The sequence below is a fragment of the Arctopsyche grandis genome, chromosome 4 (genome assembly GCF_051622035.1).
Source record: "Arctopsyche grandis isolate Sample6627 chromosome 4, ASM5162203v2, whole genome shotgun sequence".
Lineage (NCBI taxonomy): Eukaryota > Metazoa > Arthropoda > Insecta > Trichoptera > Hydropsychidae > Arctopsyche > Arctopsyche grandis.
This window is the reverse complement of record NC_135358.1, coordinates 29,029,210-29,045,782: the sequence shown is the minus strand read 5'-3', so window position 1 is coordinate 29,045,782 and position 16,573 is coordinate 29,029,210. Positions and strand designations below refer to the sequence as shown.

The 16,573-nt window shown below is 32.8% G+C and overlaps 1 protein-coding gene across 2 annotated transcripts; it reads left to right on the top strand.

Annotated features, from left to right (window-relative positions):
- Window positions 1–225: 225 nt before the first annotated feature.
- Ube4A (Ubiquitination factor E4A) lies at window positions 226–9,539 on the top strand. Of its 2 annotated transcripts, XR_013260474.1 has the most exons (18): window positions 226–489; window positions 730–1,384; window positions 1,476–1,607; window positions 1,696–1,859; window positions 1,986–2,165; window positions 2,240–2,383; window positions 2,688–2,859; window positions 2,952–3,093; window positions 4,450–4,647; window positions 4,747–4,914; window positions 5,000–5,123; window positions 5,418–5,563; window positions 7,036–7,185; window positions 7,265–7,505; window positions 7,585–7,747; window positions 7,849–8,053; window positions 8,155–8,351; window positions 8,453–9,183. XR_013260474.1 is itself a non-coding variant. In XM_077428761.1 (17 exons), the coding sequence occupies exons 2-17, from the start codon at window positions 742–744 to the stop codon at window positions 8,285–8,287; spliced, it is 3,105 nt and encodes a 1,034-aa protein (XP_077284887.1). In that variant the 5' UTR covers window positions 226–489; window positions 730–741; the 3' UTR covers window positions 8,288–9,539. The 2 variants fall into 2 exon arrangements, 1 of the variants encoding a protein (XP_077284887.1); XM_077428761.1 differs by having other exon boundaries at window positions 8,155–9,539.
- Window positions 9,540–16,573: the final 7,034 nt, after the last annotated feature.

Sequence of the window (16,573 nt, the reverse complement as noted above, 5' to 3'; positions counted from 1 at the left end):
ATTAACTCATTAAAATTACAAAGTGGAATTTCATAATCTGATGAATTGTTAGTTAAATTGAGGTTTTGCATTGGTAATTTTCAATTCATGGTCAGCAATAACCACACGGAAAACAATCAAATCGTTAATATAAAGCATGTGTACCAAAAATGGGCTATTTTGAAAAGGGCTGAAATTTCTAAAAATTGAAGTGGATGTATTTCATGGTCGGATTTCGAAGGGGCTGAGATTATTTGTCGATGACTGAAGATTGTGGTGTTGGTTCGGTTTCTGGCAGACAGCAGGCAGCAAACGGTACGTCACTGTGACAATTGTATTGTATTGACATGGCCGAGCACTCCTTCGTCTGACCACTCATTCATTCGTCTGGCCTTCGAAACTCTTCGAAATCAGCCGATCGATCTGAAGCTGATCTTCGAGTCACACTTCTTCTGAGCTGCGTCGACATTTTGGAACCCACTTTTGGCAAATACTAGTCACAATACGGAGGTACTTTCTTATTCGTCATTCAATTACGTACTTTTTTGTATTATTAAACAAGATTATTTTAAAGTAGAGATACGAGTATGTTTGACAATATGTCATAGCTAACGACTGACGAACGTTTACGATAATCAAAAATAGACGTGTATACATTTATATGACTTCTCCACGTAGCTTTGTTGGTTTCTATAGCCTGGAGTTTATTTTGAATAAAAATTAATATAATTTATTTTTTATGAATTTTAGTGAGTTTTCAATATGGGTGACGCTGAAGGGAACCCTTTCACTGCACTGTTTTCGTCATCCATCGAAGGGATAGCTGAATCGATGGACGAAACGCTATCGCCTGAAATTGGATCAGATATAACAGTCGACAATTCTCATACAGAGATTGCCAAAATCGACACTATGGTGCGAAGAGTATTTTCCATTACGATAAATGCTGAAGCCATTCCAGCCAAAGCAAAGAGGAAAGACTACCCCAATCAATTGGTTTTTCTCGAAGAGCTGTCACAATCCGTCAGTCCCGAAACCAGAATCGATTTGGATACTTTGGAGCAAGCTTTGTTTGAAAGACTACTGTTATATGATCCTGCAGCTTGTGTTTTGCCAAAAAATGGTGGTGCGATTGATAAAAATGTGGTGATTCATGAAGTTATCACCTACCTGTTTTTAGCCGAACAAAATTTATCCTTTTATTGTAATAGCATAGACGAGTGTGAAATTAGTGTTGTGAAAAAAATGAAACAACTAATACTGAGGAATGCGGTAACCGCCTTAAAACAACCAGAGTTGTTCGAAAAACAGAATCTCCCCGATCAACTGTTAAATCTGACAAAAATGTATGACCAAACATGTTACAATTTCATTTACGAAATTGTCAAAGAAATTACATCCGACGGTAAATATTGAATAACTACACACATGTACATATGTATCTGGGTAATGTGGCAAGAAATACAATGCGAATAATTTGATCGTTTTTATTTTAGACCCTGGAGATGCACTCGATCAGCTGAGGGATATATTTAAGCCCGTTTTAAAATTAATTGATGAAGATATCCAAAAAGCTAGTTTGGCTACGCTCGACTTATATATTTTCCCTGCATTGCAATTGTTTACGGGTTAGTTTTATTTTATAATAAGCATTTATTGATTGATTATATTAATCAAAATCACAAACATGTGGATGTTGAAATTTATGTTTCACAGGAAATCTACACTTGGCTGAAATTTTATTGGAGTTGTGCAAACCTGTTAAAAACGACGTAGGTTTGACTTATCAGAAAACTTTGTTGGGAGGACTTCTATCTCTCTCCACGCTACCGGGGAACCACTCGGGTCAATTTGAATATTTTGTTTCGCCATTAGATAAGGCTAGTAATATTTTAGTAAAAAACTTTACAACTTTTTCTGCATATTACATCTGGTTCGATTTAATTGTACTTACATGCATATTGCATATTGTTAAAATTTAAGTGAGGGTGCTTTCATATTTTCAGGCTCCTTGTGATATAGAGGAAAGAAACTTGTGGACAGCGTTCGAGCATTTAATCAGCAATCTTCACAAAATGTTTTTAGCGTTACTGAAATGCAACGCAAAAACAAAAACTATGCTTCTTAAATGGATCGCTGATTGTATCTACGCGAATCTATCGAAAGGGAAAATTTGGGCATCTCAGGTATGCTGTTTACCGATTTTGTTGGTTTTTTTAAGTTTTTATTTTATTAGTTATTGTAAAGTTCATATTTTCAGAGTTCTTCTTCAGCCTTGCTATGCGCGTCTGATGGTTTCATGCTGAATTTGGGTTATGTATTAGTAATGCTGTGCCAACCGTTTTGCTCATCACCCAATAACTCAAAATGCCTAAAAATTGATCCAACTTATTGTGCCGTTGAGGTTATTTTATTATTTTTATGAAGTTAATAATTTTTAATAGTATATAAAATACTTATGTATATATTCACATATGTATAGTATAAGAGTCATTGATGAGTTAGAGATAGGACTATTGGTAAGTACAACTCCTAGGCATTCATTCGCACTTTTACGACCATCTGCATAAATGACTTTTACTTTGCACATGTGCATACATATTTATTTTTCGGTGCTTAGTGCTCTGCATATAATCTGTAAGATTTCATTATAAAACTGCAGTTATAATAAATCACTTAAGATATTATTTTCATTTGTAATAAATTAGGAAGCAGATAGAGATGCAAAATGTGTACATATGAAAGATTTAAGTAAAGAAACATGCATAATTCCACCGAGAGAAGTATACGAAGATGTAGATGGAGTGACAAGACCAACAGCCGGGACATACAATTTTGTTACTGAATGCTTCTTCATGACTCACAAAGTTCTCGATTTAGGTGCCAATTTTAACGCATTAATTATTTGTTTTTAACGGTTTGTTGATATATGTACATATAACTATTATGAAAACTGTACTCTTGTATTTTAGGTTATCGCGTTGTTGCTGAAAAATTGACAAAGATCAGTCAGGAGTTGAGTCATTTTAGGCAAACTTTTGCTGAAGCATTAACGGACCCTTCAAGTGAATTGGCAAATGTGTTAGATAGACGAATAAAACATTTGATGACGAGGTACTACATATAATGTATATATGTACATACATACATATGTTACAATACACATACATACATCTGATGTACATACATACATACGTCTCAGTGGTGTACCGTCCATGGATGCTGTGGATGCTGCGCATCCCTTAAAATTTACGTCAAAAATATTTTATTTCGATTTTCGATCTTTACCTTCCGATATTTGTGTTTTCTGTAATTTAACATTCTCTCTCGTCACGTAGACCCATAAATAGCATATTAAATAATTTATCTAGTGCCATAATTGAAGAAGGGAGAAGTCTAATACGTTTGTATGGACAAGGTGCTGGGGTCCAGCCATCTTAAAAGCCCAAAACCCACCAATATTGAATATTCATTCAAAAAGGAAAACATATCAAATACATTTTAATAAATATAAATATGACAAAGTTTCGAAGAATAAAATAAAATTTAAAAAAATGAACTGGTCGTTTTTTGGACAGCATCCTCTGGTTGAAAAGTCACCGCACGCCACTGATACGTATAATACATTTTTGTTTAAACGCGCAAAGGATATATCTGTATTATAGAAAGTTGTTTAAAAAAAAATGACATCTTAATATATATGTAATTTCGAAAGAGACTTTGTAAGTATGTACATACATATGTAATGTTGTTGGTAACATCGAAAACAAATCAAAGTTTCTATGACGATGATCCGATATATTTTTTTTCGATTCAAATAAATTTAATAAAAAAACCAAATGAATATTTACTATTAGATTCGCCATGTTTAAGTTGTTTATATTATAAATACTGGGCGAAGCCTGGTAAAACAACTAGTTTGTTATAATTAAAATCGTCTATATATGTCACAGTGAAATTATAACAGCAGTGAAAATATATTTTCAGTGAAATCATAAGCAGTTACATTTTCAGGGTTGGATTTATTAATTTAAGATTGGGTTGTTAGGGTTGGTATTACACTGTAAATTCGGTTCGGTGATTACTAGTCAAATGTGAACCAGTCACAAGACAACCGGTCGCTCTAGATCGGTCACACGTGATCACCTGTTACACTAAAACTGGTCACAAGAAAACTGGTCACACCCTAAAATCGGTCAACCAATTTTCTCGTGACCGATTTTAGGGTGTGGCCAGTTTTCTCGTGACCAGTTTAAGGGTGTGACCAGTTTTAGAGTAACGGGTGATCACGTGTGACCGATCTAGAGTGACCGGTTGTCCTGTGACTGGTTCACATATAACCAGTAGTCCGTTTACCGTAAATTCATTGTTTGATACATTTTCTCTGCTTGTATTGGTAAAAATATATATTTTCACTTGAAATAGGCTTTCACTGTAACATACATATATAATTCTTTTCATTATTATTAGATTGCTGTCAATGCGGTGTGCGATTCGTGAACCTCAGTGTATGTCACTGTTAGCCAATTTGCATTCAGCTTCATGCCATTGGCTCGTTCAAGTAGCCGTCCATAAAGGTGAACACGATGCGACTACAGATTCTTACGCTCCTCTATCTGATCTCGAATTGAAGTTTCCCATAAATGAAGAAGAACCAGATACTTTGAGGTACTGAAATATACATATTTAATTGAATGTGATACTTTTTTATATGCATATGTATGTGATAATGTGACATGTGATTACACCGGGCTATTGTTTTTATAGATGTGTTCCGGAATTCATTGTTGAAAATATTGTTGGTTATTTGAGTTCGGTGAAGTATTTTAGTCCAACAACGGTCGGAGAGCGAGGTATCGACTTGCTCGAACCAATTTTATCATTGGTTCTGGTATTTATGGGTTCGGCCGAAAAAATGCGCAATCCTCATTTGAGGTGAATTTTGAATTCTTGTTTTAGGATGCATACATTGCATGCATAATGTTACTTTTTTTCTATTAATAAATTTTATTTACAACAGAGCACGACTTGCAGAATGTCTCGCAACAATGCTGCCAAATCAGCAAGACGATGACGTGGCTGTAAGTTCGATGAGTTCCTTTTTCCGCGAAAAAATATTCAAGGAACATCCACACCGGCTTCAGGTAAGATTCAGTAAGAGACAAGGGTATAGAGATTGCATAATATTACATTATTTATAGTCAACAGATGTTAAAAGTCAAAGATTTATACAAAAAATTATGTCTTATTCTAATGCTACATAGTCGTCAAGTCGAATCAGATGGAATCCAAAATATCATAAGTTTGAGAAATGTGCTAATTTGCATTTTTGCATTTATATGTATGTACATACATGCAGAGCTACCAAGAGACATTCTTGCGTTACAAAATATTCTTATATATGTATATATATATGTACGTATATGAACGTGTTTCAGATAGTGCCAAGTTTACTTCACGTTTTTGTGGGCATCGAAGTGACCGGTCAGAGTGTACAATTTGAACAGAAGTTTAACTATAGGAGACCAATGTATTTGATTATGGAATATTTATGGGAAATCGAAGAGCATCGAAATATATTCAAGTGAGTAAACAAACCGAATCGATGGATCAATTAACCCTTTGAATGCTGACCAACGCCGATCGGCGTTCTGCCAACAAGTCCATGGGTGTGAAAAACGTCGATAGGCGATGTATTTTGAGCATGTACAAAGTAAAAAAGAATACTACCTGCTAATTAGCCTTTCCAGGTAGCATTGAAAAAAAAATGCATTGTACATGGGTCGTGTAATCCGGGTCTACCTCACGGGACCGAAAGTGAAAAGGTCGAAAAAGCAAATATCAGAAGGCAAAGATCCAAAATCGAAAGATCTCAAGTCAAAGATCAAAAAAAAGGGTGCATGGTAAACGGTACTATGGATATATAATATATATATCAGTGGCATGCAGTGAAATTATCTCTCTTTTTGTCATACAGCCTTGTGCGCGCGCAGGATACGGGAGGAAAAGCCTATTCCTCTTGTTCCTGTTGTATCCTGCTCGCGCAAATTAAGTGAGGATGTACGACGGGGGGAGAGAGGGTTTTACCGCACGCCACTGATATATACATATTGTATATACTGTTACGTACGCCGCGGATTGAGCGAATTGCACTTAGACCAACGGATATCTGTTATCGGATTAACTAGGTGCATGCACTTACTTCCAAAGATTATATCTGGACTCTAAGTGCATATAGGCTAAACAATGACCGTTATTAGTTATTTCTCAGAATCGGTAAGGGGAGACCCAATGTCGTGGAAATACATATCCGAATACGTGACTATACAACATGTAAACAGATTAGGCGTCCTGAGAGATCTACCCTTTATAAGGCGGTACGTAGGCGATATCATGTCATTCTGGACTGAGCACTGTCAGTACGTATATCTCCTGAATCATCAATAAATGCTGTGAAACGACTGTTGGCCTTTTACTTGGATCCTCCACCCACCCCTACGCAACAATACTAACCGTTTTTCATATGCATGATAAACGAATTTTTTCGACTTTTTCACGGTCATTCGTGTAATCCGTGTCATTCATTTGTCAACGTTTATAAAGACTGGTTTAGGCCGGAATTTCTGAATTTATAACCATAGCAGAATTTCTCGATGGAAATCCCTAGTTGCTTAGTATTTTAGATTGTGGCTTGGCATTTAGATTGTGAGCATAACATTTTAACAACAATGAATAAGATGGAACTAGTTTTGGAAAAATACATTAATTAATAGACTTCTTTTGTTTATTTTATATTGTTGCAAGATATGGTAGAGAGTCTAAACACACCTTTACAAAACTCGAAATCCGCGGCGGTAGTTATCTAAGGTTTGTTTGGATTAGCTACAATTTTTGTACCTGCTTTCTATTGGATTTCTAAATAATTGTAGTTGGAAATGTTGGTGAAATTTTCAGCGTGTCGGGCTTTCAACAGAAAAGACGTCAGCACTCAAAGGGTTAATATAATCGACAATATCAAGTTATTATACGTACTCGTTTTAAACAAAATGTTTTTAGGCGTCTTTCAGAAGAGGCCGAAGCCAGTATGGAAGCGGTCACGCCTCCCATATTTTTACGGTTTGTAAATCTTTTAATGAATGATGCAGTTTTCTTGTTAGACGAGGCTCTCAATAATATGGCGCAAATTAGAACGATGCAATCGACAAGGTATAGTTGTACACGAAAGCATCTTACATATTTAATATTTCACTCTGTAATATTATATTATACATATGTTCTCTTTTAGTGATGATGCTGTTGCACGTCTATCAATTCAAGAAAGAGAGGAACACTATAATAATCTACGATATACTGGAATGATTGCTCGTTTTGATAACATTTTAGGCAAACATACAATACGCACATTAGAACATTTGACTAGTGAAATAAAATCAGTATTTTGCCATCCGACAATGCTCGATCGTATTGCATCCATGTTAAACTATTTTCTTTTGCATTTGGTCGGACCAAATAAAAAGAATTTTAAAGTACGTTTTGATTATGAAATTATATACATATGTTTGTATGATGTATGTTGTTTTTCATTAACACTTTTTAAACACTCAGGTTAAAGATTCGAAGGAATATGAATTTGATCCCGTTACTACAGTTCTTAACATATGCCGTATATACATTCACTTGGGAGATAATGATAATTTTTGTTTGGCAGTATCTCAAGACGGCAGATCTTACAGTCCACAATTGTTTAAGTTTGCTGAAGATGTTCTCGGTATTAAAACTATTTGTTGATTATTTTTTTCGCACTATAAATATAATATTAGAGTAGATACATACATGTACACATATATGTTGTCCTTTTTCTTTAAATAGTTCGTATCCGGGGAGGAGAACTAGTAAGTTCTTTGCAAACTGTTGCACAACGCGTCTCTGAACTGGCACAGAGACAATTGAAAGATGACGAAGTATTAGGGGACGCCCCCGACGAATTTCTAGATCCAATCATGAATACAATTATGTACGATCCTGTGATTCTTCCAAGCTCCAAAATTACAATCGATCGTACTACTATTGCGAGGTTCATACCTGTGTTTGTTTTACAACTACATATGTACATAAATATAAGGTTGTTTAATCCCATATTATTGTCATTACATTTCTTTCACTATTTTATTTCAGACATTTGCTGAGTGATCAATCGGATCCATTTAACAGATCGCCGTTGAGTATGGATCAAGTGAAATCTGACGTTGAATTGAAAAATAAAATAGTCAAATGGATCGAACAAAAGAGAAAAGACCATCCCAATTAATAATACGAAAATCAATAAAAGCATTAGAAAATATTTAGTAAATACGTATATTTATATATAAAGAGCGGACCCAGAGCGCGCTGTTCATTGTTCACATGTTGTAAATGCATTGTTAAAGGTTTGCCGAACCTTTTTTACAAAGCATATACAATAATGGAACAATAGACGGCGCGCTTCCGGTCCTACCTCTATTTATATATTGTTTCTTTATATCTTTTTGAAATTAAACTTTATTGAACCTTTATAATATTAAATTAATCGGTTTATTGTTATATAATAGTAGTCAATTGGGATTTTAGATTTAATAAGTTTATCTTCTAAAATAAGCAATAAAGTGTTCAAAGTGCTCAAAGATTTGATCATCTGTGTTTTTTTTTAATTTATATTTTTCGAAATATGTTATGTATGTGATTACAGACATTCCATGGAAAATTTTAATTTACTTTAAATGTCATTGGAATTAATTCACTTAGCAAAACAATCTTCTAAAAAATTGTATTTAATAATTGTAACAGTTATTTGTATATTGTTATCTAAAGCTATTGTTATTTTTTATTTCTCACAGTGACTGACCTTGATTGTACATGTGTATATATATATGAACATATAATATAATACAATCGATGGTATGCATAAATATATGAATATTAATTTAAAATGATTATGGATACACCTTTATATTGTACTAAGTATATAATATTTTTAATGTTACTAAGTAAAAATATTATTCTCAATTATATTTAAAATTGGTATCAAGTTAACTAGATTTTATGGTATCGATAGATTGAATATTATATGTGTGCAAATATTATTAAATGCAATGAACATTTAAAAAAAAAGTATTCATAACAATTGTATATTTGATCGAAATATAAGTGTTAATTTTAATTCATCACAATTCTATTGTATTTCTTTACAATATTATTTGATCCTGACTTTATTTTATTATTTATTTTAAGAAACATACATATACCAGTGACTTTACTGGTTACCCCAACACGACACTGGTTGGAAAATAATATACAGTTACAGTAGCGGTAGAGGTTGTGATTTCTCGACTTTTTTTGATTCTCGAGATTCGAAAATCTCCTTTTCTCGGAATATTTGAATCTCGAGATTTGAGAATCTTATTTTCTCGAAATATTTGAATCTCGAGAATTCGAGATTTTCTTTTTTTGTTTCTCGAGAAAGTATAATTTTTTTTTTTAATATAGTGAATTGATTTTTTTAGCATATAAACTTGACAACATACAAAAATCAAAAGGACAACAACACTACATACATATGTATATTATATCAGGGGTTTACAACTTTATTAAAGACATTACGAAAGAAAGATATAGAGAGATATAATAGAACATTGAAAAGAAAAAAAAGTAAAATTATATAAAAAAAATATTATAAAAGAAGGCATGAAAAGAAAATAAAAATATACAAAAGTAATTTAAAATAGTAAAAATAACAATATGTAAAAAAGAATTTTATAAAATTCCCAGTGTTGCTACCCGGCTTTGCCCGTGTTTTTGTGACCGGAAAAATAATAAAAATACTGACCATCTATGCATATTAAAATACTGACTATAAATCGATTAATATCTAAGGAACAAATACTCGAATAAATAAATAATAAATCAAAAATCTTTGTTTTATGTGTGTTAAGTGGGGTCATATTGTCAGTGAAAATATATTTTCACTAGTGCTTTAGTGATATCATAACCGAATAATTTCGCACTAGTGACTAGTACCTACATGCACATACATATGTATGTATATGTAACTTAAAAATGGTGCGATTTCGTTGTAACATGTGTATATGTACTTATATGATGACCGAATAATAACTTACCGGACAAATAATAAAAATACTGACCATCTATACATATTACAATACTTCACAAAATTATTTACGAATTAACAAGTATACAAATCAGTCAGTTTATTGAGCAAAAACATGTAGTGAGAAATTAAGAATATTCTCGATATTTTCGAGATTCTAATAAACGATTTCTCGAGAAATGAGAATCTCGAATTTTCATAATAAAATATTCTCGAGAAATGAGAATCTCGAAATTTTACAATAAAATATTCTCGAGAAACGAGAATCAAAATTTCTCGAGAAATCTCGAGACGAGATTTCTCGATCACAACCTCTAAGTAGCGGTCAATGAAAAAGTGTCCACCTTAAAAATGCGTATTTTTTAAATTAATTTGCTCTAAATAATTTCTATCCAACAATTTTGAGTGTTAAGTTTTACAAACAAATATATATATTTTTTTTTTTTCGATTATTTGAAGTAAATATTTTTTTAAATAAAATTTTAATTCAATTTCTTGTAAAACTGGGTTTTTTTACTTACCTCCTTTACGTTTCATTAGACAGATTTTGCTATCTAATAAACGAAGACCGTGTGAAACGTAAAGGAGGTTTGTAAAAAAAATGTTTTTTTTCTTAAAATCTATTTATTTATCATAAAATTTTACCTAAATTATATATACATACATATGTATATAACGTAATTAAAAACGCTTAATCTAATATTTTGCAACCCCTCTTTTATTTTGTATCACTTCTCTAATTCTCTAAGGCATCGATTCCACCAATATTTTTAAACAATCGACTGTAATGTCGTCATACCATAATTTTTCTAATGTTTGTTTAAGCTGGTATTTACAAGTAGGCTCATTGCTATTCACTTTTGACCACATTATGCCTGATAAGTTCTCAATCAGGTTTAAGTCAGTACTATTACCCAGCCACGCCAGCGTCGAAATTCCATGTTTTTTAATTAACTCTTTCACCTAAAAATAATAACATTTAATCTGTACAATATTTTTGCATTTAAAATGACACGGTGCATAATCGTCCTGGAAAATGCTCTGTGTTTCATACGCGCAATGCATTTCAATGGGTCTACGTGACGAGCCGGAATTTTAAATTACCGAAAACGCAAATATCGGAAGGCAAAGATCGAAAATCGAAAGATCTTAAGTCGAAAGATCAAAAAAAAAGGGTGCATGGTAAACGGTACATACTCACTTAATTTGCGCGAGCAGGATACAACAGGAAGAAGAGGAACAGGCTTTTCCTACCGTATTCTGACCGATGAGAATGTTAGTAAATTACGAAATTCATACGAAGAAATAAAATCAGGTGCGAACAAACTGGCCAGGAAGTGGGGAGACATTTTTGAGACACTCATTGAGTGGCGGCGCGATTTTCACGGGCGAGTGATTACACCTTCAAATATTTTCCAAATACAAACAAAAATTTTGCCGAAGAAAAGCCAGATCAAATCAAATTAGCACAAGAATTTTCTGTAGTTATTCAATCGATAATCAACGAGTTTTCTTCAAGATTCAAACAATTCACGAGATTTGAAAAGACATCAAAATTTATTTTATGGACATCAGTAGATGACCGCAATTTGGAGATTTTCGAGTGGCTAAATCTGGAAGATATTGACATGCAATTTATCGAATTCCAATCGAGTTCGATATGGAAACAAAAATTTGTTGATTTGGAAAAATAATTGAAAGTGATTGATTAACGAACATAATTAATAAAAATGCAGAAGAAGAAATAATGAGAACTTGGAACGCCGTTCCAGAAATCTTTAACGATTTAAAAAAACTAGCGAGGGCAATATTATCAATTTTCAGAAATTAATTAAAAAAAAAACATAGTTTAAGAAATAGAATGACTGATGAATCCAATTGGTCTTGTGTATTACTAAAAGTGACGAAACATGAACCAGATATTAAGAATTTGTCATCGAATGTGCAACAGTAAAAACTTCATTGATAAATAGCTGATGTATATTTTTATTGACTATGACTTTATTTTTAAGAAACTCTATTGTAATTTTTAAGCTTGTAAATAAATTCAGAAAAAAAGTCATTTTTTCTATTTTGTTAATCGAGAAAAAATATTTGAAGATTTTTCGCACGCGGACCCAAAAAGGTTCGCCATCCCTAGGCTATGAAAAGCACCCTCGTGCGCCTATCTCTGGTTATGACTAGAGGTAGGATAGTCACAGTGCTATCCATTGTTCCATTGTTGTAAATCCCTTGTAAAAAAGGTTCGGCAAACCTTTAACAATGCATTTACAACCTTTGAACAATACGCGGCACCTTCTGGGTCCGGTGACTAGTTATGACTAAAGCCCGGATAACCAGGGTGCCGTTCATTGTTCAAATTTTGTAAATGCATTGTCAAAGGTTTGCCGAACCTTTTTTACAAAGCATTTACAACAATTGAACAATGAGCAGCGCGTTTTGGGTCCGTACTCTAGTTATGACATGACAGAACATTAATGGTAACAAGTTCTCACGAGCCGCCACTGTCTTGTATATAGATATACTACATACATAAAATAAGTTTTTTGTTTAATTCAAAACCAGGACATTTTTTCTAAAAAACATTGCACCATGGATGCATATTTATAAAAAAAAAATCTCGATAATTCAAAAGACTGGCTAAAATTATGCTAATGAAATTATGTTTTATCACTGGATCACATTTTGTTCTTCAAAGAAAAGTCTGGTTTTGTTCCTGGTAAACAGCAACAATATTCAACTGATTTGCCAATATTTCAATACATATATTAGATAAAAATGTTCAATTACATAAAGTGTACTGGTTTTATCTCACGACTTCTTCACTATTCTCAACCTTTATTTTTATTCTTTTGCTTTGTAGGACAATTGTAATTAATAATAGTGAACCATTTTTTGTGCATTAAAGAATCCTGGCCGCCAGTGCCACCCTATGGCGCCCTCGGACAATTTTTTTTATTTCAAAAATTTTATTTGAACTTTATTTGAAAGAAAGGCTTTAGTTCGTCGTAAAGTTCATTACTAATAACAGATTTTGAATTCAGAGTAAGCTTAATTTGAAGATCGGCTCTTTCCGGTAGATTGTTTACAAAATACAAAAAACCTCACGTCTTTCAATATTCGTTTAACTGTTCGAATCTAAGATATTTTTTTTTAGAATATAATTGCACGTAATCAGTTCAACTTAATAATTTTATACGCTGACAAGAAAAGTCGATCTTACTAAAATCGTTCAAGTTGGAAAAAAAATAGAAAAACCCTAGAAATTATTCCGATAAACCATGATCAAAGCAATTGAAGGGATTTATTATATGAAACGAAACGTTGACACAAGTTTTTAAATAAATTTAACAATCACTTAATCAGAAAATACATTGTAAACACTTTCCAGCTTCCTCGTGATTAATCCCTGGGTGTGCCATTGTTGACTATGCTTTTGAATTGACTCGATGCTGTTCAACTCTGCACAAATTAAATATTCTGTTTGAATCATAGATATAGAATAACCATAGATGCGCCCTTACACTGTAAGCCGGTTACCCTGTAAACCCATGCACAAAGTAGTGCACGGTCCAACTCTCAGTAGCTATTGAGCTTCTAAGTGGGAAGGTCATAGATATAGAATAACATTTTTCGAAAATGCCAACGTGTTCAGTGAAATTGTGTTACAATTACTCAAGAAAACATAAAAAGGCGGATGGCATCACATATCATATGTAAGAATTAATATAATCTTCAATTATAGTAGTATTTTAACATATAATGAAATATCGGCGCGATTCTATGCATTAATGGAACAGCGGTCGACAACCTCTGCCACAGGGGTTATTAAATGCATTCTTGTTAATGTTACTAATGTTTAAATATTGTAATAGTTAATGATGGTTTTATTATAGTAACATACACGCGGAGTGTCCAATAAAATAAAGTTATAAATAAAATAAAACTTCAGTGCATGTACATACATATGTACATAAACTGGTTGCGTCCCAATGCCTACCACTGTTGGGCTGTCCCAACTTCCCCGCTAGTTAAACCCCCCGCACCCCTCAGTAAGTGGTGACAAGATCTCCGACCAAAAATGACCGTAAGGGCGCATCTATGTACAGGTATTCCTTGACTTACGACGGAGATACGTTCCTGAACCTCGGTCGTACGTCGAATCCGTCGTAAGTCGAGGAATATATTTATATATTTTTTTCGGTGATTTTACTTACTTTTATTAATACAGTTATTCAAATGAATTCATATTTAAATTAAAAAAAAATTAAACATCTACATCATCCGTACTTATTAATTATAAATTATACACCCTCATCACTTGTCACATAAGTACAATCCATTTCTTCATCTTCAGTTTGAGATACAGTCATATGAGTTTTTTTGAATAATGTGTCATCAATATCCTCTTGTGCAACCATTTGAGTTTCAAGATCTAATAATTCTGCATTGGTTAGATCTTCTGAATCATTTTCAAGAAGTTGGTTGATGTCTTCGTTATCTACGTCAAATTGTAGTCGTTCACTAAATTGTACGATTAAGTTAGTAATATCCTTGACATTTTTTTTTCTTTTTCGTTTATGGAAAGAGAAACGGGTTCAAATCGATTGGTGATTTTTTTCCATATTCCGTACATACCTTCTGAAGTAACTTCTTAAGCCGTTAAAGGGCCCATCCCTTATCTATATTTCTTATAGCATGAAGGATATTATAATTTTTCCAAAATTCTTGAAAAGTTTTTCATTCTTCTATTGCTTCAATGCCTTGCGCAAATGTAATTTTTAAATAATGAGGTTTAAGAGACGCAATGGAATTCGCTTTTCAATCTTGTCATCGATCCAAATCACTAGTAATTTTTCCATTTGTTGAATGGGTCCGAGTCTTTTTTTATTTATTATTTTAGATTTGATTGACAAAGACCTTTTAACGGCTTTACCAATTTTTTCTTTATCTTTTAAAATAGTGGAGACCGTTGAATGTGACAATTTCAAATTATTTGCCAAGTCCATCACTTTTTTACCACTATCATATTGTTTTATCACTTCATGTTTCATTTCTAAGTCTATCGCCTTTCTCTTTCTCACAGGAGTTTCTTTACCAGTCATTATTCCGTTTCTTTATCACACATTATAAATAAAAATTTGAGCACTAATCAACACGAAATTGAGAAAATAAACATCCTAAAACAATAACGAACAGTTATGTAACAAACGGTAACGACCGTATGAGTTTGCGACTGGTGACGAATCCCAAAGAAATGAGTCATAACTTAATTTTAAAACTACTGCAATGTTTAATTTCTTCCTAACTAAATCCGCTTGAGATTTATTAATCAACTTTTGAAAAATAATTAATTAATAAAAAAATTTTTTTTTCGGTCGTAAGTGCGAACCGTCGTAAGTCGAACCGTCGTAAAACGAGGCCTACCTGTATATCATATATCTATGGTTTGAATACTTGTTTTTACTCATCACAAGATTCTTTCGAATAATACTCGAAGAATCACAAGATTCTTTCGAGTAGTCATTCAACTGGTATATACGGGTTTTTTTTTATGAATTATCAGCTTTTGTGGAAAAGTCGTAAAATTTCACATCACATGACAAAATTATTCAAACATTTTTTTTTATTTAAATATTGAGGAAGTATTTTGAAATATCTTACTGCTTATAGGTGACTATTTAATAATATTTCAAGGAAGACGAAGTAGTGCATGCTGGAATGGAGAGGTAATTGGATAATTGTAATGATATGAGGCTTGTAAAAAGACGTTATTTGTGTGTGAAGAAAAAGAGTTTATTGTGTGTGAAGAGTGGGTATCTTATTAGTATGGTCAGTAGTAAAGAGAACGTCTGATGTACTGGTAATTAAGTACTGAGACTGGTTACCAGGGAGGGGGTCCTAATTAGAGCATTTTGAATGGAAACTATGTAAATGGTCCTCGAGTAATTCCTTTGTCTCCATGAGGGTATTTGAGGTCATCCTTGGACACGTGTGCAATGAGATCAGAGTAATCCTATATTTATGCAGTATTCTGATGAATTCGATCATGGCTTTCAGAGGCTGACAGTTCGTGTTTTTTGGCACGTGTAATTAATTGATGATATTATTATGATTGCCTGCAGTTCAATTTAGAATTTGGAATCGGGTTTTAAATTCAAGAAATCTTTTTTGTTTCACCCGATATCAACATCGTATGCAACTTATGCACATACTATCAACATTGTATGATATTATTATTGAATTGTATATTAAATTAAAGTATTATATGCAGTGGCGGCTCGTCCTAATGGGCTGCCGGGCTGCAGCCCCTCCTATAAAATTCTAAGATATATATTTAATAATACATTTAATATTTTATTTATTAATGATATTTTTTTTATTAGTTGGATGGACTTAACTATTGGGGCCTTCGACAGAGTAAATATTACTTGTTACTATTATTACTGT

Coding starts and splice junctions, on each gene's coding strand:
- Ube4A (XM_077428761.1), top strand. CDS start 742: ATGGGTGACGCTGAAGGGAACCCTTTCACTGCACTGTTTTCGTCATCC. Junction 2,166..2,239: donor GGAAAATTTGGGCATCTCAG/GTATGCTGTTTA, acceptor TCATATTTTCAG/AGTTCTTCTTCAGCCTTGCT. Junction 7,748..7,848: donor GTTTGCTGAAGATGTTCTCG/GTATTAAAACTA, acceptor TTCTTTAAATAG/TTCGTATCCGGGGAGGAGAA.